This window comes from Cnephaeus nilssonii (genome assembly GCF_951640355.1).
Source record: "Cnephaeus nilssonii genome assembly, chromosome: 14".
Classification (NCBI taxonomy): domain Eukaryota; kingdom Metazoa; phylum Chordata; class Mammalia; order Chiroptera; family Vespertilionidae; genus Cnephaeus; species Cnephaeus nilssonii.
Window position 1 is genome coordinate 4,185,823 of NC_137085.1, and position 21,607 is coordinate 4,207,429.

The 21,607-nt window shown below is 61.1% G+C and overlaps 1 protein-coding gene across 1 annotated transcript in view; it reads right to left on the minus strand.

Moving 5' to 3' along the window:
* HMCN2 (hemicentin 2) overlaps window positions 1-21,607 on the minus strand; it is a gene marked incomplete at its 5' end in the record, with an annotated part of 136,677 nt that overhangs the window by 72,832 nt on the left and 42,238 nt on the right. Inside the window, 9 exons of the mRNA XM_079791237.1 lie at window positions 1-255; window positions 1,032-1,159; window positions 10,652-10,817; window positions 12,294-12,453; window positions 12,581-12,693; window positions 15,647-15,791; window positions 17,661-17,788; window positions 18,010-18,105; window positions 18,688-18,876. Of these exons, the coding sequence (XP_079647363.1) occupies window positions 1-255; window positions 1,032-1,159; window positions 10,652-10,817; window positions 12,294-12,453; window positions 12,581-12,693; window positions 15,647-15,791; window positions 17,661-17,788; window positions 18,010-18,105; window positions 18,688-18,876 (1,380 nt within the window). The remainder of the gene's footprint in view (window positions 256-1,031; window positions 1,160-10,651; window positions 10,818-12,293; window positions 12,454-12,580; window positions 12,694-15,646; window positions 15,792-17,660; window positions 17,789-18,009; window positions 18,106-18,687; window positions 18,877-21,607) is intronic.

The following is a 21,607-nucleotide window of genomic DNA, read 5'->3' on the forward strand; positions in this document are numbered from 1 at the left end:
CCAGCACCCTGAGCTCCAGCTCCCAGGCGTCCACCCCGGCGCTGTTGGCGGCCTCGCAGCGGTACATGCCGGCGTCAGAAGGTCGGATGGCTGCAAAATGGACGGAGCCCTCGGGCCCCCCGCCCCGCAGGGCCTCCCCATCCTTGGACCAGTTCAGCCTGGGCTCCGGGGTGCCCTCAGCCACACAGTTCAGGTCCACAGCTTCACCCGCCAGGACCTTCAGGACCCGCGGGCCTGGCTGCACCTGAGGGGGGACTGACAGGGACATGGGGAGGGGGGCTCAAGGCGGGGGCCCTGGGTGGGGAGTCACAGAGGCCAGATCCATGGAGAGGACTCCCCCAACCCCTTCTACCCTCCCCACCCCCTCTTCAACGATCCCCGCTCCTCACTCCCCCGACCCCCACCCCTCCCTCAGCCCCACCCCAGACCCAAGTGCAGCCAACATCATTCGAAAACCAACAGCTGGGAAATTCGGGGTGCCCCCCCCAAAATGTATACACACTTAGCAGCAGAGAGCTCAACTGATGCCTCTTTGTTTTCAGATCTAACCCACTGGAATGAATAATCATTCAAAGTATGTATACCTTTTGGGGGACACACCCTGCATAATAGTGCAGGATGGGGAAACTGAGGCCGGGGGCAGAGGGACTGACTCTGGGTGGACGGCAAGGTTGGGAGGCAGCACACACAAAGGGGAAGGTTCAGATCCCAGCTCTGTCCTCGCAGCCACAGGACCCTGCACGGCTGGGCCGGAGCCTCCGTGCCCCTCAGCACAGCTGCCCGGGATCGGAACAGCGGCTCGTCCCGGCCTGTCCTGGCGGGTCACTCCCATCGCTCATCTCCATCCCTCCTGCCCTGAGCTCAGGGCTGCAGGGGCTCACCTCCTTCCCAGGAGTGTTTTCAGGGGCGACCCCACCCTCCCTCTCCCGTGGGCCTTCCCAGGGGCAGGTAAGCCACTCCCGCCTGCAGTCACCCACACCCTCAGCGGGAGCAGAACAGTGGGCATGACCGGAGCCACCAGCCGGGCCTACCTTGCACCCCGAGGACGTAGTGCCGCGCAGCAGACCCTGCGGGGTTACTGGCTCTGCACTGGTACAGACCGCTGTCCCCGACCTGGGCCTGGGCCAGACGCAGGGAGCCCGACGGGAGAAGGCGATGCCTGCAGGAGCGAGGGCACCGGTGAGACCCCAGCCGACCTCGGGCCTCCAGACCCAACTCACACCAGCCCCCGCCCCAGGAAGCCTGCGGAGGAAAGCGTCCCAGCACCCACCTTCCCTGCTCCCCCGCCCACCTCCACTTCCCTGAGCCGCCAGCCAAGGCCAGGTCTCACCCACCCGGTGAAACAGAGCACGGAATTAGGAGTCTGCCAGCTTGGGTTCAAGTGCAAACTCTGAACCTTTCCTAGCCGGATGAAGAAAGGCCCTTTACCTCTTGGAGCCTCCATTTCCTCATCTGTAAAATGGGCAGCTAAGAGGGACTGGGGCTGGGGAACCGACCCTGCGTTGGCTCGAACCCGGGCCCGGCACCGGCTCGCCGCTGGACTCCCACTGACTCCCCCTCCTCTCACACACACACGTGCCATCCCTCGACCCTTCCCCGAGTGGGGGCGAGGGGTGGGGGGATGGGGCTGCATTTGGAGGCCCTTCCCACGGCTTTGGAGGAGAATCTGCCGGCCCGGAGGCCTCTGTGGCGAAGTGCCGGGTGCCCTGCAGGGTTCTACTGCCGGGCGCTGTGTTGGGTTCTTAGGAGGAAGCTGGAGGCCCCGTCTCTGCCTTCCCCCATCCCGCCCCCCTTGCTGAAGCCGCCTAGTCCCATCCCACAGGGATCCGGGACCCCCAGCCAGGCTCGTGCAGCTGGGCTGGACCCCAGGGGCCCCTGCAGACATGATGTCACCACCCATGTGTGCTGGCTCCTCGCGGCCCCTGCCCCCATGAACAGAGAGGGCAGCTGTGGCCACTGGCCCCGGCTGGCCCCGAATGCAAGTGGCCAGCAAGGGGGTGGGGACGCCACGGGCCAACGCCCCAGCGTGTGCTCACCAGGCTACAGCTGGGCTCTAGAGCCCGACATTTCTGGTCCCCACTCCCACTTCCCAGTTTTCTCCCCTGCAAAATGGGGGTGACAGTCACCCCCACCTCCCAGGCAGCTGCAAGCGGAGTGCGGGGCGTGCGCTTGTCCCACAGGCCGCTGCCGCTGCAGCTCACTCTCTGGACGGCCTTGGGCTGCTAGCTTTGCCCTGCTGAGCCCGTCTCCCCATCCGTAAAGCGAGGCAATAGCCCCGTCCGGCCACCCCCTCCTCCGGTGTGTCCGGGGCACCCAGCCGGCACTTGGGCAAGTCCTCCGAGGACACTGTACATGGTCCGTTGGGTGGTGGTCTCGAGATTCCCGGGACTGGACCGGGCCACCCTCTCCTGCCAGGGCTCGCTCTGTGGGGTCGGGCAGGTCACCTAACCTCTCGGTGCCTCAGTTGTCTCCTTTTGGAAAAGAGACAGCAGCAGTGTTCATATCCCACACAGACTTGTCCAGACAACGAATGACCTAATTCACAGCCCAGCGCCTGGAACAGAATAGGACTCCACAAAGGTCAGCTGTTTCCATGGTGACAACAGTGCGTCCAGAAACAATCCACGGTGCAGTTTCGTATCGTTTAAAACACATAATGGCATCGTGTGTGTGTGTGTGTGTGTGTGTGTGTGTGTGTGTGCGCGCGTTTGTAGGGCTCACCCACTCACTGTTCACTGTTATATAGTATTCCCTTGTGTGATCACGCCTCCGTTGCTTAATTTATTCCCCTTTGGGCGGGCGTTTAAACACTTACATATTTTTCTTTCCCTCCTTCTTCCTTTCCCTCCCTTCTTCCCTCCTCTTGCTCTTTCTCCACCAGAGCTCTCTGCACCGAGCCGTCTGGTGTCCCCCACGCACGGAGCCGTCTGGTGTCCCCCACGCGCGGAGCCGTCTGGTGTCCCCCACGCGCGGAGCCGTCTGGTGTCCCCCACGCGCGGAGCCGTCTGGTGTCCCCCACGCGCGGAGCCGTCTGGTGTCCCCCACGCGCGGAGCCGTCTGGTGTCCCCCACGCGCGGAGCCGTCTGGTGTCCCCCACGCGCGGAGCCGTCTGGTGTCCCCCACGCGCGGAGCCGTCTGGTGTCCCCCACGCACGGAGCCGTCTGGTGTCCTCCACGCACGGAGCCGTCTGGTGTACCCCACGCACAGAGCCGTCTGGTGTCCCCCAAACACAGAGCCGTCTGGTGTCCCCCAAACACAGGAGGACTCCCAGGCCACAGACCTGAACACCGTCAGCTCTCGCAGGTGGAGACCTCATCACTCACACCTGTAGGACAGGGCTTCTCACCCGAATCTCCTCGCTGTGCCTGGCGCTGTGGTTCAGTGGTTGGCTACTAAACTATGAACCAGGAGGAGGTCATGTGGGCTCGACCCCCAGTAGGGGCACTGAAGGAGGCAGCCAACTGATGTTTCTCTCTCATCATTGATGTTTCTATCTCTCTGTCCCTCTCCCTTCCTCTCTGAAATCAATTAAAAAAATATTTTTAAAAAGAATCTCCTAGCTATCTGGGAAACATGAGCCCAGGTGGCTCTGAGACAGGTGTCAGGGGACCAGGCACACAAGGAAGTGAGTGCCCCATCCTGAGAAGCGGCCGGCAGAGCAGACGGGAGCCGGGCTGTGATGGCAAGTGGTCCCGGCATGAGCCACCCTCTGCCTCTCACAGGCTGACCGTGGGCCAAGGACTGCTTCTCCCTGAGCCTCGGCGTCCGCATCGGGAGTCACAGGAGAGGGTGAGCGCCCAGTGACATGATGCCTGCCGAGCCCACGGTGCCCGGGACAGAGTACGTGCTCAATGAACGGCCCTCCCTGCTGTCAGTAAGAGCCCCACCCACCCTGCCTGGGCCTTGCCCGTCCCCATAAGCTGGGCAGCCCTGAGAGGTCCAACGTGGAGGGCAAAGGCACACGGGACGGATTTGTCCCAGTGACAGGCCAACGTCTCCCCTGCGAGGCGCCACTCTCCCGCTTGGCTTTTCTCATCTCATTTTCTCTTTTCTAAGCAGATTAATGTTGACATCCCCCAGCAAAGGCCGAATCAGTTGGAGGCTGAAAGGCACACCCCATCACCCTCGGGGCAGGGATGCGGCTTCCTCCAGGACTTCACAGCAAACCTCAGCCGGCAAAGCAGGGCCAGCGCGGGTCCATGCAAAGAGGTCTGGGCTGGGAGACAGAGTTCTGTGTCTGAGGCCCAGTGTTTGCTAAAGACACGCTGTGCACCCTCAGGCAGGGCGGTCGACATCTCTGAACCCCAAGGACTTCCTATTCAAAGGGGCAGCTCTGGACTCCTTTATCTCAGAAGTTCCTTCTGGGGCTCGAAAGACCACAGAACCCCTTGCTTCCTCCCTCACCAAGCCCTTAAAGGGACAGGAAGTGGGAGCGCCTGGAAAACACACACACACACACACACACACACAAGAACGAAAGAAACTTCCAGAAATGTAAACAACTTGTCTTTCCTGGGAGCAGCCCCAGGTCACTTCCTAGAAAGAGAATGCTGCTCCCTGCGGCACAAAGGAAGAACCGGAACAAGTGAGAACCCATTTCCCAGATGGACAAGCTGAGGCCAGCCCCACAGAGCCTGTGCCCGCTTTCAGTGCCCGTCTGGCCACGTCGCGCTTCACTTTAACCCCCGTCCCCTGGGGTTGCCCACTGCTTGCTGGACAAAACCCAAGCACAGTCGCAGGGCTTGTACGGACCCACAGGCCAGTCCCCCAACCCCGCCCGGCCTCCCCGTGCGGCACTGGACCATGCTCTTCCTCAGGGGGAACAGGCCCTTCCCACCTCCACTCCTTTGCACATGCTGCCTCCCTGCCTGGGACACTCCTCCACCTCCTGTTCACCCGGACCACACCTGCTCACACCTCAATACTTAGACGTCACCTCCTCCGGGATGGCCGCCTTGATGCCCAAGGCTGGTAGGTGCATCCTGTGGACTCCCACAGCTGCCTGCCCTTTCCCCCATCGCAGCCCTCACCAGCTGGCTTGTGACCCAGCTCTCCCTCCACGTTCCCAGAAACTCGGCAGGTTTGGGGGCTGCAGCCCAGGGGTGGGCTCAGCCGCCGGGGGGCGGGGGGGCGGGAGTGGAGAGCCGTGGGGAGCACGCTGCTGTGGTGTGCGTGTGGTGTAATTAGCGGCAGCTGCTCCGTCCTGGTGGCGTGAGTGTCCAGATGGCTCCGTGTGGCGCCCAGATTCCCGGGGAATTTCCTGTTTATGACATCCATCGGGCTCGAGCCTTCGCTGGCTGTCAGCGTCCAGGTTCCCACAGCCACGCAGACGGGGGATGTGGACCTGAGAGGGACCCACTACCCCGCTGGGTCCCCCTGGCCCTGCGAGCTCCAAGGGGACCTACCTGCCCAGAGAGACCAAAGGGCCCCTGAGAGCGAGTGCCCAGAGCAGGCGGTCCCAGGCCGCACCTCGCTCCCAGCACACACCTCCACTGCGATCCCGCCCGTCACCTGCCAGGCCCCTCTCGTCCTCAGTGCTCAGGCAAGCCACCCTGCCGCCCAGGCAGTGCCCTGCTCCCGGCTGACGCTCCTGGAGCCCTTACGGCCCTTACCGCACCTGTGATCCCATCACTGTCAGACGGCTCGGTGCGGGGGAGGCCAGGCGTGCCCAGTTCCTGCCGTGTCCCAGCCCTTAGCACAAGTCCTGACCCACAGAAGGTGCTCAAGGAATATTTGGCGGCAAATCCGAGCAGTCCACACACACGCTCCCCTTCCCACCTTCGCTCACACTGTTCCCTGCCGCCCAAGGACCCTCTCCTGCCCTCCAGACCCCTTCCAGGCAGCACCGGCTCCGGCTCTTCCATGGAGCCCTCCCTGCTGAGTCCAGGCAGGTTACACTGCCTGGCGCTGAGCTGCGTGGAGCCCAGTTCAGCCAATTGCTCATCCACCCATCCACCCATCCACCCACCCATCCATCCACCCACCCATCCATCCATCCACCCACCCATCCACCCATCCACCCATCCACCCATCCACCCACCCACCCATCCACCCATCCACCCATCCACCCATCCACCCATCCACCCATCCACCCATCCACCCACCCATCCATTCATCCATCCATCCATCCATCCATCCATCCATCCATCCATCCACCCACCCATCCATCCACCCACCCACCCATCCACCCACCCATCCACCCACCCACCCATCCACCCATCCACCCATCCATCCACCCACCCATCCACCCATCCACCCATCCACCCACCCACCCATCCACCCATCCACCCATCCACCCATCCACCCACCCACCCATCCACCCACCCACCCACCCATCGATCCATCCACCCACCCACCCACCCACCCATCCACCCATCCACCCACCCATCCACCCATCCATCCACCCATCCACCCATCCACCCATCCATCCATCCATTCGCTGGACAAAGAGGGGGTCCAGGTGGGCCGGCTGCTGCGGATTGAGGAAGTGCTCCCTCCTCAGTCAGGTGCGTGTCTGCACCCAGTCCCTCCTGCTGGGTCCCATGCTGTTGGTACCACTGTCCCTGTTTCTAAAGGACCCATCACCCCGAGAGCACAGACCCTTCCAGAAGGAGGGTCAGTGGCTGCGGATGCACAGCCCTCCTCACAGACACCCCCACATACCCGTCTGCTGGGACCAGAGCGGGGCCTAAGCCTGCACAGGGCAAGGGCCTACCCACCTGCACCAGGCAGCCGAGCCTTCACCCGCCAAAGGCCGCTGGACCCTCATCTCCTTGCTGGGGCCTCCCTGCATCCCAGGCCTTTCTGAGGAAGCCCCGAGTGGAAAAAGCAGCTGGGGATCCAGGCGGAGGGGCCCGAGACCCACCACATGACAACTTACGAGAGAGCGGGAGAAGGCGCCATCCCGCGAGCCCCAGAAACCTACACCAAGCCATGCTCACGGTGGCTGCCGCCTATGGGGTGGTCCTGTGTGGCCCCGCACAGCTGAGCGTCCCCCATGGACATTCTCACGTGAAGCTCCCACCAGCCACCCCTGCACGCAGGCGGGTCCTGTGCCATCAGCCCGCTTTGCAGAGGCCTCCACGGCCACCAGCTGGTCAGGGCAGACCCGGGACGCGCCCCACTCTCTGCTACCACCCGGCCAGCCACTGCGGTGACCTAACGGGTCAGCTTGGAAGCTTAATTCACTGCACTTTTCCAGAAAGAGAGCTGCTGGTCATAGGCTGACAAGACCAAGACCTCAGGGCCACCAGGTCGGGCAGCAGCCTGAGCTGTGAGGACCCACCAAGGTGAGCACCCCACGAGGGGCCCCGGGCAGTCCATGCCGTGCCGGTGAGGGGATGGCTTTTTTTCCAGGGTCCCTAGAACCCCAGCTGCAACCCCCACCTCGGTGCCGGGGGGTAACTGGGCCAGTGAGGGGTTGGGCGTGTTGAACACCCGCCCTTGCCGGCTGCCCCCTCCGCTCCCCCGTGATGTGGCTGGATCTGGCCCAGTATGGGACCCTGGCCGGCTGCCCCCGGGAGTGTGAGCCGGGCCAGGAGAGCTAGCAGCTGTCCCGGCTACACATCAGAGCCACAAACAAACACTGTTGCCTAGAAACCCCGCCTCGCCCCGGCATTCCCGGGTGGACCAGGGGACCAGAGCCGCAAGATGCTCTCTGGCCACTGTTGCCGGTCCAGCCCTTTCATTTCTCAGACGGGAAGACCGAGGGCCAAGTTCACCCAGCGAGCCGGGGCGAGGCTGGGGGAGGAACCCAGGTCTCTGGCCCTGACCTCGCACAGCCGGGCCCGTGTCCTCCGCGGCGTGGTTTCGGCACAGCCCTGGGCACAGGAGTTGCTCAGGAAATCCTGCCACCTTCAACTGTGAACTCGCAGCTTGCACGGGCTGTTTGCACACGGCTGTCCGCAGGGTCAGAGGTCCTCACTGACCACCCCCAGCCCTGGGCTCGCCGCCTGCTCTCGGGACTGTCCCCCAAGGAAGTGACCAGGAGATAGAGGAGCATTTGTGTGAGGATGTTCCAACGGCCCCGCTTCTTAGCGCCAACAGCGAGCCACGCGCGTGCCCCAGAGAACAGCTTAGCAACAGGGAGAGACAAACGCCCGGAGTGTTATTTTGTCCTTTAAAAGACAAGCAAGTGACGCGGGCCGGGAGGAATCAAGAAAATGGGTAAACGGAGAGCAGTTGTCGACGATGAGGCAGATGGAAGACGCACACGTTTAGTTACCCAAAAGCCTGCACGTGAACACACGGGAAAGGGCGTGCCCACAGGCAGGTGGCTGAGGGCGTCGGCAGCTTTGAAGCTGAGCCTTGGGGCGCCCTCAGAGAAGGGAAAGGCTTGCCCGGCCGGCGTGGCTCAGGGGTTGAGCATCGACCTATGAACCAGGAGGTCACAGTTCAATTCCCAGTCAGGGCACAGGCCCGGGTGGTGGGCTCGATACCCAGTGTGGGATCCCCAGTGTGCAGCGTGCAGGAGGCAGCTGATCAATGGTTCTCTATCATCGATGTTTCTCTCTCTCTCTCCTTCTCTGTTCCTCTCTAAAATCACTAAGAATATATTTTTAAAAAAGAGAGAAGGAAAAGGAGGAAGAGCAGGCAGACAGCAAGCCTGTCCCCCACCCACCGCAGTCACCCCGCCCCCCCTCGGTGTGTTTCCGTGCGGTTTTTAAATCTCCAGTTTCTGGGTGAATGGCTGCGTGTCTGTGAGAAGACTGAGCTGGGCTCTGTGTGGGGAAGCTGTCCGCGTGCTGGATGTTCCACAGGAATGGAACACGGGGGCTCAGGAACCACAGGACCCGGCGCCTGCGAGTGAAGTTCACATCCAGCTTCAATGCCATCCGAAGTCGGGAGGTCGTCCGCAGTCACCAATAAGTGGAAACCCAAGTGCCCCCCCAACGGTGCACGGATCGACGCCCGGTGGCCAGGCCGCACCGCGGAGTATTACTCAGCCACGGAGAGGAAAGGAGCTCTGACCCACGCCACAACACGCAGGAGCCGAAAAGCAGGCTGCTGAGAGAGGAGCCAGCCGCTAAAAGCCACACACACGGCAGGATTCCATGGACACGGAACGTCCAGGATAGGTCAATCCTAAGGCAGAAAGCAGGCTGGTGCTGCCAGGGGCTGGGACAGGGAGGGGGAAGTGGCTGCCAGCGAGGACGGGGGCTCAGGGGGCGTGAGGGAAGCTGGAAGCGGCCTAAATTGATGGCGATGATGACGGCACAGCTCCGAATGCAGCAGGACTAGACTTGTACAGCATGTGAGTTACATCTCCATAAAGCTTTCGTACTTAACAAAAGGGAGGAGAATGAAACGGGATCACAGCTGTGACCTCTTTTAAAAGCCCCAAGGGATGCTTCGGGTTGTGAACAGCAGCAGGCAACTGTCAGGGGGAGCGGCGCGCAGGCGCTCAGGGCGGACTAAGCATCGCACATCCATCACCACGCCGCGCGAGCATCGTTTAAACCGCGTCCACGCTGCAGATGGAGACCCGCGGCCACACGACTTGGACGGGCCCGCTGGGATCGGCGCTCAAGTCTGGTGGGCTCCAGGGTCTGCGCTCCTCACCCCGCCCTGCCCCGCCCCAGGCCTGTGCTCCTCCTCGAGTAGATCCTCTCCCGGATCTCATAAATCTCCAGAGAAAGCTGGAAGCCGGCGAGAAGTGGAGAGGGCAGGGGAGAAGGAACAGAGCAGAACTCCGATTGCAAAAGCGATTTACGGCTCCCGGCTGATCCGTCGCACATCACAGCAGGAGGGGTGAGCACGTGGGAATTGCGGTTTCCCGTGTCAGCAACAAGTCGTAAATTCACAAGCACCTGGCCGCCGGCCACCGCCCAGCCAAGGGGCTGGGACCAGGCTCTCTGGCCAAGGGGCTAGGACCAGGTTCTCCGGGGAGAGCTGGCCACCCCACGCCCCCCCCCCCCGCCCACCCTCACCACCACACACCACCTGGAGTTGCAGAGACACCCACAGGGCATGGGGTGGGGGGACCCAGCCCAGGCACAGGACCCCGGCTGCCTACAAGCTGGAGGTTTGGAAGGGCTCAGCAAACAGATGTTCTGAGATCGAGATCCACATGTGGGTGTCAGAGGGGTGGGGGCGGCACAGACCTTAGTCTGGAACTTCTCAAAGGCCTTGCCAGGGCTGATGTCACCGGCCTGAGCTGCAGCCGCCCCCCCCCCCCCCACCTCCGAGGGTCAAGGGCCCCAGGAGTGTTGAGGCTCTCTTGTCTGGAACCACCACCCCCACACCCCGGCCTGGGGGCGTGCAGCCTGGCTTTGAAGGACACCCAAGCCGGCCTCCTCTCGCTCCCAGGACACCTGACAGTTAGGGAGAAGCCTCAGTTCAGCTCAGGTCACGGGGGGTGGGGGCTACTGTGCCGATCACAGGAGAGTCTGCGGGCAGCTCCCAGCAGCCGGGTGTGAAACGCTGGGCGCCTGCTATTTCCGAGGGGTCTCGCCCTGGGCGTCACGGACCCTCTGGAGGTCCTCGGAGAGGCTTCAGGGGCCCCGGGACCGAAGCGCTGCGTGCAGAAGCGAACACACACCCCCTGGAGCATCCACAGGGTCCTCACACGACCGGCCACTGGCCACTGGCCACCTGAGGCCAGGTTTCCCCTAAACCCCAAGCCCTTCCCCTGCCCATGCACTGGGGTTACCTGTCAGGGACGGCTGGCACAGGCTGGGAGTCCTTGGTCCAGGCGACCAGTGGGGGTGGGGAGCCATGGGCCTCGCAGTCCAGGGTCACCTCGTCTCCGGCCTTGGCTGTGACTCTCAGAGGCTCGTCGGAATCATGTGAGACGTTCCCGTGGATCCGGGGCTTGGCTGTTGGGGGAAAACAGGCAGAAACTGGGAGCAGGTCAGGGGGCCACGGGACGAGGCCCCGAGGGGACCAGGACAGCTCCCCCAGGAAGCTGAGGTGGCACTGCCTCCCCGGAGGTGCGGGGGATGGTCATCACGGGGGAGTGCCCATTTGGGGGTGGGCTTGGACCCGACGGTTTCCCCAGTCCCTCCCCACAATCTCTCCACCACCACCCTCCCTCTGGAAGCTTGTTCTGCTGGGATGACACGGACACGTTGCCCCCGTTCCAGCATCTACGTTCCTCCAGCTTCTCTTCATCTGCTCCTCCTTCCCCGGGAGCATTAGGGCAGGTCCTGTCCCCCACCTCTTCCCTCTCCACCTTGTCCCCCACGCTCATCCCACTTCCTCCCAGGACATCAGACACCAGGTGACACCCAGTCTCCCTCTGCCTCCTCCAACCCCATCGGGGGGTGACACTACCTGTGCCCATCACCTGGCTCTCATAGGAAGCGGAGGCTCCTGATGGCAGATTACCCTGAACCCCTCCTTCTTTATGCCCCCCGCCCCACATTTCCAGCCATGTGCTCATACACGGAAGGCACCCAGGACCTGTCCGAGCACCCGTAACTACACCAGCCAGCCAGCTGGGGATGTGGAGGCCCAGGGAGCCTGCATGGAGTTCCCTGTACATCATGACTCTGAGAGAAACCCCCGCTTGCAAAAAAGTGTTTGCAACATGAAGATACTGGCTCCGAGAGCAAACGACGGAAGACTGGCCGTGCACCTGCTCACGCGGCCAGGCAGCTGCTGAGGGCCCGGCTCTGCGGTGCCCGCTGGGAACAGCAGCCAGGCCAGGCCCCGCCCGGTCCTCACAGCGCCCAGGGCCACAGGCAGCACCGTGCCCAACGGCTCATGCACAGTATTCGCTCACAGCCGTGACGGGCATTGTGCAGGGTCTAGTCCACCCTCCACAGCAAGGTGATGTGACTCAGCCCGAGGGGTCGGGGAGAACTGAGATCTACGGATGGGAGAAGTCGGCTGGGCCAAGAGGTGGGGGAGGGCATTCTAAACAGAAGGAACCGCACGTGCAAAGGCCCTGAGGCACGATGGCCCATTGGAGGGATTGAAAGGAAGTCAGAGGGTCTGGGCACAAAGCACCCGGAGGAGAGGCTGGCAGGGGGTGCCCAGGTGGGGGCCGGGGCCCAGCGTAGGGCTGTGTGTCTTTCCGAGGCTTCCCCACACTGGCTACCAAGGCCGAGACGGAGGAAGACAACTACCCCACGATTTCACTTCTACGCGAGTGGGAGCCGCTCTCAGAGCACGTCCTCCCTGCTAGGGACAGTGCTCCGAGAGGGCGGCTTTGGCTGGAGCGTTCCCGTGGGGGGAGTGTAGGGCGGGGTTGATCAGGGCACAGGGAAGATGCTGTGCGGTCAGAGTGTCCCCGTCCTGACTCCATGCCTGCCGAGCCCCACCCCCAGGACGGGGCAGCCTTCACTCACTGTTGACGGACAGCCGCATCTCCTGGCTGGAGAAGCCCACGCTGTTGGTGGCCGTGCAGACGTAGGCCCCTGCATCCCGGGGGGACGGCCGGGCGATGACCAAGGTGCCGTCCTCGCTCACGTTGTAGTGGGGCCCGCCAGTGGTCAGGGCGTTGGTCTCCTGCGGTGGAGTCGCTGGTGAGTGGCACCAGCAGAGCCCACACCCACGGCCATGCGCATCGTTCCCCTCCCCATGATGCACTGGGCCTGGCCCTCTGTTGCCCTCAGTGGTCACAGGCTCCGCCTACCTTGGTCCAGGTGACGGTGGGGGTGGGGACTCCTGAGGCGACGCAGGGGAGAGAGGCCGGAACCCCTTCGTTGGTGACGTGGTGGGTGGCAGTGGACTGGATTCTAGGGGGCACTTTAAAAAACAAACCGGTTTTGTAAACCACAGCTCACAGGAATACCCACACTGGCCCAAAGTGGAAACAATCAAATATCCATCAACGGATGAGGGACGAACAGGATTCGGTGTGTACACACTGAGTATTTTCCAGCCTTGACAGGGAGGGAAAGTCTGATGCTGCACCAGGCATGAACTTGAGGGCATAATGCCAAGCGAAATAAGCCAGACACAGAAAGACAAATACTGCATGACCCCCTCTATCCGAGGTGCCCGGAGTGGGCAAACCCATAGAGACAGGACGTAGAATGCGGGGCGCCGGGGGCTGGGGGAGGGATGGGAGTCAGTGTTTCATGGGGACAGAGTTTCCATTTGGGAAGATGGGAAAGTTCTGGAGATGATGGTGGTGATGGTTATGCAACAAGGTAAATCTACTTCATGCCACTAGATTGTGCCCTTAAAAATGGTTATAATGGGGCCCGGTGAGTGTGGCTCAGTGGTTGAGCATCAACCCACAAACCAAGAGGTCACCGGTTCGATTCCCAGTCAGGGCACATGCCCGGGTTGCGGGCTCGATCCCCAATAAGGGGGCGTGCAGGAGGCAGCTGTCAATAATTCTCTCTTGTCATTGATGTTTCTATCTCCTTCCCTCTCCCTTCCTCTCTGAAATCAATAAAAATATTTTTAAATGGAAAACTCTGTTATGTAGACTTTTTAAAAATATATTTTTATTGATTTTTTACAGAGAGGAAGGGAGAGGGATAGAGAGTTAGAAACATCAATCAACTGCCTCCTGCACGCCCCCTACTGGGGATGTGCCTGCAACCAAGGTACATGCCCTTTGCGGGAATCGAACCCAGGACCCTTCAGTCCGCAGGCCGACGCTCTATCCACTGAGCCAAACCAGTTAGGGCTGTGATGTAGATTTTAACACAATTTAAAACAACAACGTCAGCAGTAGAACCCAAAGGCGTGGTCCCACAGCCGCCGCTGCTGTGCGGTCAGGCCCCAGGCAGAGGGCAGCCCGTGCTGGGAACCCGCCGTGCCATTTCTGTGCTCTGGGACTTTGGATAAACCATTTAACCTCTTGGCACCCATACTCCTTGATCAGCAAAAACAACTAAATTAACCCCAATTCACTGCCCACTCTCTGAGGGTGGACAGATGAGAAATGGCAAAAAATAGAATTCACACAACAAGGGAACTTGGGAACCAGTGCCACAGCCATCCTGGGCACCATCCAGACCCGCAAGCGTAGAAACGGGGTCTCTAAGAGGAGTGTGGGAGAGGGAGGGGCAGACCAGAGCGTGTTCACGCACCCACCCGACCCTCCCCCCCCCCCCACCCCTGGGACTGGCTCTGTGAAGGCAGCCTGGCCGCTGGCCCTGGGACCTGGAGGCGTTCCTCCCCTCTCTGAGCCTCAGCCTCCTTAACTTCAGGAAGCCCACCTCTAGGAGCAGTGATGAAAAGGAAGCGAAACGTACGCAGCACCCCACAGAGGTCTCCGTGTGGCCTGCGCCCCACCTTTCACCCCTGTCGGAATTATGGGGACACAAGACACTTGGGCTCTAGACTCAGCCTCCGCCTGAACGTTGGTTTTCCCCTAAAAAACGGAGAATAGTGGATTCTTCCCACTCGTCCCGTGGGGATTTTATGAAACAAGATTTTTTTAAAAAGAGGGTATTAACAGACTTGGTACATGACAAAATATAATGAGGCTTCCTTTAAACGTCTCGTCTTACACAGAAGAGAACGGGGGTACCTGGGTGGGAGGGCGAAGGGAAGCAGGGACCCCAGCGCTGTGCGTGGGAGAGGAACGGGGAAAACACACACGAGAAGCCCTAACAACGGGCCATCGCCGTGACTCGGCCTCAACTCCACATGACGGGGTTTATCCTAAGGACAGAAGCGGCGCCGCGGGCAAAGCTGGAGGCACGGGACGTTTACCCCGGGTGCTCACGCGAGGGCACAGGCTAGAGGCTCACGGCTCGTCCAAGCAGGGCCCGCAGCCTGAAGCCGATGCTCCTGGGAACTTACTGATGGGAACCATCGTAAAATCCAGTGCCTGGGAAACACGCGGGCTCAGAACAGCGGCATGATAACGTGGCCCTAGCGTGGCTTTAAAATACGGACCAGTATGGTATGTGTTTATAAGGAATTCATACACAGGTGGATGGAAATATAGATGCATAAACAGTTTATGCTCAGTCAGTTGGGCATCGTCCTGTGTACAAAAAAATTGCCCGTTTGATTCCTGATCAGGGCATATGCCTGGGGTTGTGGGCTCGATCCCCAGTAAGCTCAGCAATGTTTTGCTCTCACATCAATTCAATGTTTCTCTCTCTCCCTCTCCCTTTCTCTCTTTCTCTAAAAATTAATAAAACTACTTTTTAAAAGTATATAACTTATATTATGTAAAATTTACTATATATATATATATATATATATATATATATACACACACACACACACACACACACACACCATATTTATCCCATCAATATAGTCCAATATACCGTATTTTCTGGCGTATAAAACGACTTTTTAACCCAGGAAAATCTTATACACCCAGTCGTCTTATACGCCGGAAAGTATGGTGTGTGTGTGTGTGTGTGTGTGTGTGTGTGTATATATATATATATATATACACACATATATACATATATATGTATATGTATGTGTGTGTATATATATATATATACATATATATATATATATATATATTGGTGTGTATACAGTATGAAAGATACACACTAAAATGTAAAGTTATTCTAGTTATTCTTAGCTGTGCGTATTATAGGAGTGTTTTTTATTTACCGGTCCGGTCTCCAGATTTCCTACAGTGACTATGTATTACTTGTGCCATTTTTTTTTAAAACAAAGGTATTCAAGATCAAGTTCCCCCCACGCACCCTCCCCCATCCCGGCCAGTCCCCGGCCCCACCCCACAACCTTGGGCCCCAGGACTCACCCTGGACGACCAGCCGCACATCCCTGTGCTGGGAGCCCGCCGTGTTGGTGACCACGCAGCTGTACTTCCCCGCGTCCTCCTGCAGCGCCCGGTCCAGGTGGAGGCTGCCATCAGCGCGGACAGAATGCCGGCTGCCGGCGGGGAGCTGTGAGGGCGGGGAAGCATCAGCTCGGAGCACAGGCCCCTTCAGAGAGAGAGCCCTCAGAAACCACACTGCCCGCTGGACCGAGAGAAGGTGGGGGAGCTGGCGGGGGGTGGGGGGTGATGCTCCAACTGCTCAGCCCCCAGTCCTTTCCAAAGACTCATTCAGGGGTAGGTGGGCCTCACTGTGGGGCGCAGCTACAGTGTTTGCACAGGTTCAAGCCTCGGACTGATGAGAGGGCACAGTCCTCTCGTGGCCACGTGCAAGTCCCAGCCTGGAGGGCAGAGCCCTCCCAGCACAATGATAGCCAACAGCTGGAGTTGTGAGCTTGAACCTGTGGTCCGAACACGTGGCCCCGCGTGCCTGAGTGATAGAGGCTGCAAGTAAACAAAGCTGGATCAGGTGCATGTAGTTGAGTGGGATCGAAACCCACGAGAATGCTGTGAACATCCTGACCCGCCCTCACTGTGCCTCGGGCATCGGCTACAAAATAAAGACACGGCTCTTGGTCCGTGGCGCTGCTGGGTCCCATCAGGGAAGCAGCGTCCCACTGAGTCCCAGCTTTCCTTCTCGTCTGTCTTTCCTCATCCTTCACCGCCCCCACTCGGGGTCACTGAACCTGGTGGAGCTGGCGTGGCACGTAAGGCGCCTGGGGCTGAGGATGCCATGGCGATGCCGGCGCCCCACACCTCACCCCACTCGCCCATGGCCAACTGGACAGGGCGAGGCACCTGACCCAAGCCGGGTCGATGGGGTCTCCCCGGGAGGTCCCCCCTGTCTCGAGAAGCACCCTGTCTGCTCTGCACCGGGGCCCAGACAGCGGCGCCAGGACGGGGCGGCGGGAACAGAAAAACAGCCCCCAATCGCGGCAGCGTCTCCGGTGAAGTTCAATGGGGGTGAGGGCACCCCTTTAAAGCCTCAGGGCACAAGGACCCCCCATGTGTCTGAGGACAGTGTTGAGAACCGAGGGGAAGGGAGGGAAGGCGGCACAGGACGGGGGAGAGAAGAAAGCGGGGTAAAGAGCCACCGCGCGCCCAGCCCCGAGCTAGGCAGCGGGCGGACCTTCAACCGCACAGGTCACATCTCTGCCCGGAGCCAGGACGGCGCTGACCAGCGCGTAGTGTCTGTGCCCCGGACATTCCGCTGCCCAGACCTCAGCACCAACGGAGGCCAATCCCCCTGCTGAGCTCCCCGGGGGGCCGCGGGCCGCACTGAGCCTCGGTAGGACGTGAGAGCAGGGGTGGGGAACGCCCGGCCCGCGGCCCACCTCAGGCCCTCGAATCCTTTGGTCCGGCCCTGCCAGGGCACGAGGGGCGGGTTAATTCAATGTCTGACCGAACAGAGCGGGCTGGTTTTTAAGATGACGCTGTTGTATGGCCCCCGGACGATGTTATAAACATCCAAACGGTCCCTGGCAGAGAAGAGTCTCCCCACCCCTGCTGTAGAGGGTGACAGTGCTCTCAGCACGTTATCAGAGAAGGTTCTGGAAAGAGGCAGGAAAGAGGGAGGAAGGATGAGGCCCTTCTAAAACTGGGGAGCAGCTGAGTGGAGGCCAAGATGTGACTGTGACAGCCCCTCCGTCCCCGCTGTCGGGCCCCAGAGGGCCCGCACTCACGGGCTGCCCCGCCCCGGAAGGCCCGCACTCACCGACTGCCCCGCCCCGGAAGGCCCGCACTCACCGACTGCCCCGCCCCGGAAGGCCCGCACTCACCGACTGCCCCGCCCCGGAGGGCCCGCACTCACCGACTGCCCCGCCCCGGAAGGCCCGCACTCACTGGCTGCCCCGCCCCGGAGGGCCTGCACTCACCGGCTGGCTGACCCTGGAGGGCCCAGCACTCACCGGCTGCCCCGCCCCGGAGGGCCCGCACTCACCGGCTGGCTGGCCCTGAGCCAGCGCCTCTCGGGGAAGGGCCTCCCTGCCAGGATGATGCAGGGCAGCGACACAGGCTGCCCCTCCAGCACCCGCACGGTGGGGGCGCTGCTGGCGATCTGTGGGGGGGCTGTGGGGAAGGACAGGGTGCTGGTCACACTGGATCCCCGTGGGCATCTGTGGGGACAGAGGCTCCACCCTCCCCGCCCCCGGGAACCTGCCCAGGAAGCTGGCTCCCCTCGGATACCTGGCCATGGACACATCTGTCCCAAAGGACGGGTGGTCATGGGGGGGCCTCCCTGGGGTGTCCCACCTCCCACCTCCCCCGCCTCCCCAGATCCACCAGCGAACCGTGTCCAGTCACCAGGAGCCGGGTCTCCACCTGGACCTTCCCAAAAACATTCTGTGCTTCACAGACATACGGGGCCTGGTCTTCAGGGGCCACACCTGAGGGGCAGGAAAGAGGCGGGCCTGACTGTTGGGGGCCAGGGCACGGCTCCAGCCCCCACAGGCTCGGCTCCCCAGCACAGAGGGAGCCTGTGGCACAGCCTGGCCCTGCCGGGGTCAGGTGGGAGGGCTGGGATGGCAGAGAGGAGAGATTGGGGGATACGGCCGGGCTGTGGAAAGGTGAGAAGGCCTCAACCTGCTCATCTGTAGAATGGGGCTAATGCATCAATACCTACACCTTGTAGTGTGACTGGGAAAAGGGTCAAGAAGATGATGTGGACACTGTGCCAGCATCCAGCCGCGCACATGGCAAAGTGTAGCTTTAGCAGGGGTGGCGGTGATGGCGATGATGGTGATGACGGTGGTGGCTAACACCCATAACATTAAACCCAGGTGGTAACACCGTCACCGTCATTACCATGACCAGTTCAGGGTAGTGAAATCACTTGACCAGCGTTGCCCAGTTAAACATGACCCCAAATATCACCCACGGTCAGTGCTGGGCTCCGGGTCCTGCTCCCAGCCACCCAGACTGGGGCCACCCCGTCTCCCTGCCCACCTCCCCCAGCTCCAAGCTCTTACTTTCAAAAAACAGCACGCCTGACTCGGGCCGCCTGGTCCTGCTGCCCCGGCCGGGCTCCAGAGGCCGGCTGTCCCCACGGCGCCAGGTGACTGTAGGGGGCGGGCGGCCTGTGGCCCGACAGGCCAGGAGGGCGCTCCTGCCCAGCTCCACGGTGACATCGCGCGGCAGTTCCATCAGCCGGGGCGCGTCTGCAGGGAGGGGACCCGTCACGGCGGCTGGCCCTGCCCGGCCCCCAGGGGGCTGCTCCCCCTCGTCCAGCCAGGCCGTGCGCCTGGGGGCTGACGGGTCAGGGCCCCAAGGCCACCCTGAGCTTGGCGGGACCACTCCCACCCCACCCCGCCCTCGGCGCGCTCTCAGGGGCGTGAAGCTGCCCACACGCCTTAGAGGCCCGTGCGGGGCTCCCGGCAGAGACGCCTCCGGGAAGCCCACCTCGGGGGGCTGCAGGTCACAGCCTGGCCACAGGAGCCTCGGAGGCCCCGTCCCCTCCTCCTGGGACAGGGAGCTCCGTTAGCAGGTGTCCTGGACTTGAGCGACCATCTCCACGGCCCCTTCGGTGAACGCCACCCCAACGGGCCGGCTTCGTGGGGGGCTGGCTGCCATCCTTAATCTCCTCTCCACATCTCTCTGCGGGACTTTTTGTAACGAGCATACAAACACTACTCCACAACCAAAACGTGCTGTGTATGAGTAACATGACCTGTGCGCTATGGTCCAACGGGCACGCTGGGAGAGGAATGGCTGCAATTAATAATCACTATACCTGTGGGGAGGGTTCGGGAGTGGGGAGGAGCGGGGTCAACGGGGGGGAAATTCGACATCTGTAATACTGTAAATTATAAAGATAATTTTTTTATTTTTGTTATTTTTAAAATATATATTTTTATTGATTTCAGAGAGGGAGAGGGAGAGAGACACATCAATGATGAGAGAATCATTGATCGGCTGCCTCCTGCACGCCCCACCCTGGAGATCGAGCCGGCAACCCGGGCCTGTGCCCTGACGGGGAATCGAACCGTGACCTCCTGGTTCATAGGTCGACGCTCAACCACTGAGCCACGCTGGCTGGGCATAAAAATAAATTTTTTTAAAAATGACACCAGGACAACATTTCTGCACAGGCTTCCCTGCTCACCTGAGTTATAAAAAATGTAAACACACACGAGGATTCTCCCTCATTTCTGCCCCTCGCATCCCCAGATCCCGTGCCCTCCCCACGGTTAGTAACCACCGCTAACAGATGGCAGTGCTGCTTCCAAACGTTTTCTCCAAGCACCGTCTTATTTTACAGTCGGGGAGGAAAGAGGAGTTATTTCCCAAAACAGACTCTCACAATCCTCTCGGCCCTGCAGCAGGCCAGAAGCAGGTCCAACTCCAGCCAGGGCCCGCCCTGGCCCTCAGCCGCTGGCCCCTGGCCCCGGTCCTGGCCCCAGACCCCCAGCCAGAAGGCCGCCAGCCTTTGTTCCGCTTCACATCCAGCGCCGCGGAAAACACCCCACCTCTCTGTTCCTTCCATCTCTTTCCAGAAATGCCCCCGTCCATCCAAATCATGACGTCAAACTCCCTCCGGCCTCAGGGATTAGGGAAGTTCCAGGGAGGTGTAAACACAATTTGGAAAATTACAGGGAGGAAGATGGTCTTGGACTCCACCTCAGACGCCACCCGAGCCTCTTTCTCAGCGGGCCTGGCAGCCGAGACTCAGAATCCCAGAAAGCCTCTGCCCCAGGCTCGTCTGGGATGGGTCCCTGGGCCTGCAGGGGCCTGGGCCTGGGGGCACGGCTCTGCCATCCTCCCACCCCCCAAAGCCTGCCTTCCCCACTCCACTCCGCCTGCCTGCAGGACTCAGCTCCAACCTCCCTCCTCCAGGTAGGCCTCCCAGCTCCTCTCTCTCGCTCCCTCCTTAGACCCCAGACAGCCTGATTGTCTCCCGAATCTGGGCTATTGTGAGGCGCACTCTCTTCCTCCTCCTCCTCCCAGGCCCAAACTCCCCCCTGAGACAGGCAGACCCTCATCATGATAAGCAAAGAATACGTATAAAGGGCAGCATTTCAAATGCCTACGAAGTGACAGTAATGGCGAGCGTGCTTCCAGGAATGTGATTTCATTCACGGCCTCAACAGGCTTAGGAGGTGGTATCGCTGCACAGTGCCCCATTTCACAGATGAGGAAACTGAGGGTCAGGGCGATGAAAGAACCCGCCCAAGAGCACGACTTAAAGTCAGTGGCAGAGCCCAGGTCTGGCTGCTGCGGAGGCCCAGGCTCTCAGACACCGCACCCCTGCATCCCCGATGCACTCGGGGACAACGTGGCCGAGGCCCCGGCCAGAGCCGCACCCAGCTCCCGCATCCCCTCTCGGGGTGAATCCCAACGCAACCAATCCCAGACTCAGACTCTGCCCAGAACACTGTGACTCACCCTCCTCGGTAGCTGCCCCCCACCCTCACCTGGAGCCTCCAACAGGCGGGACCCCAGAATCTTCGGATGCCAGAAGGTCCTCTGGTCCCCATTGGCCAGAGGAGGGGCAGGTGGCCCTGAGTCCTGCAGCACCAGGGGGGCTGAGGGCCAGGCGGCCGCCCAGCGTTCTCCCCAGGGCCCCGCACGTGAGGCTCAGCCACCTCGGTTCTCAGCCTCCCAGCGCCCTCCTCACAGCTCCTGGGTGACCCTCGGCAGTAACCCAGGGGGGACAGTGAGTGGCTCCCCTGCCATCTGCTCTTCACACTGGCCTCGGGCAGGAGCTGCGAATGCTCAGAGATAGCAGTGGCGGCAGCCGCCAGGGCTCCGTGGGCAGGCCCGTCAGGGGAGGCTGCAGCTGCGTGTGTGGGGAGGTCTCTGTGGCGACCCGGGAGCACCCAGGAAGAGAGCAGGGCCCCACGGAAGGACACCCGCCCCCAGCCCAGGAGGGGGCAGGACAGGAGGGCCTGG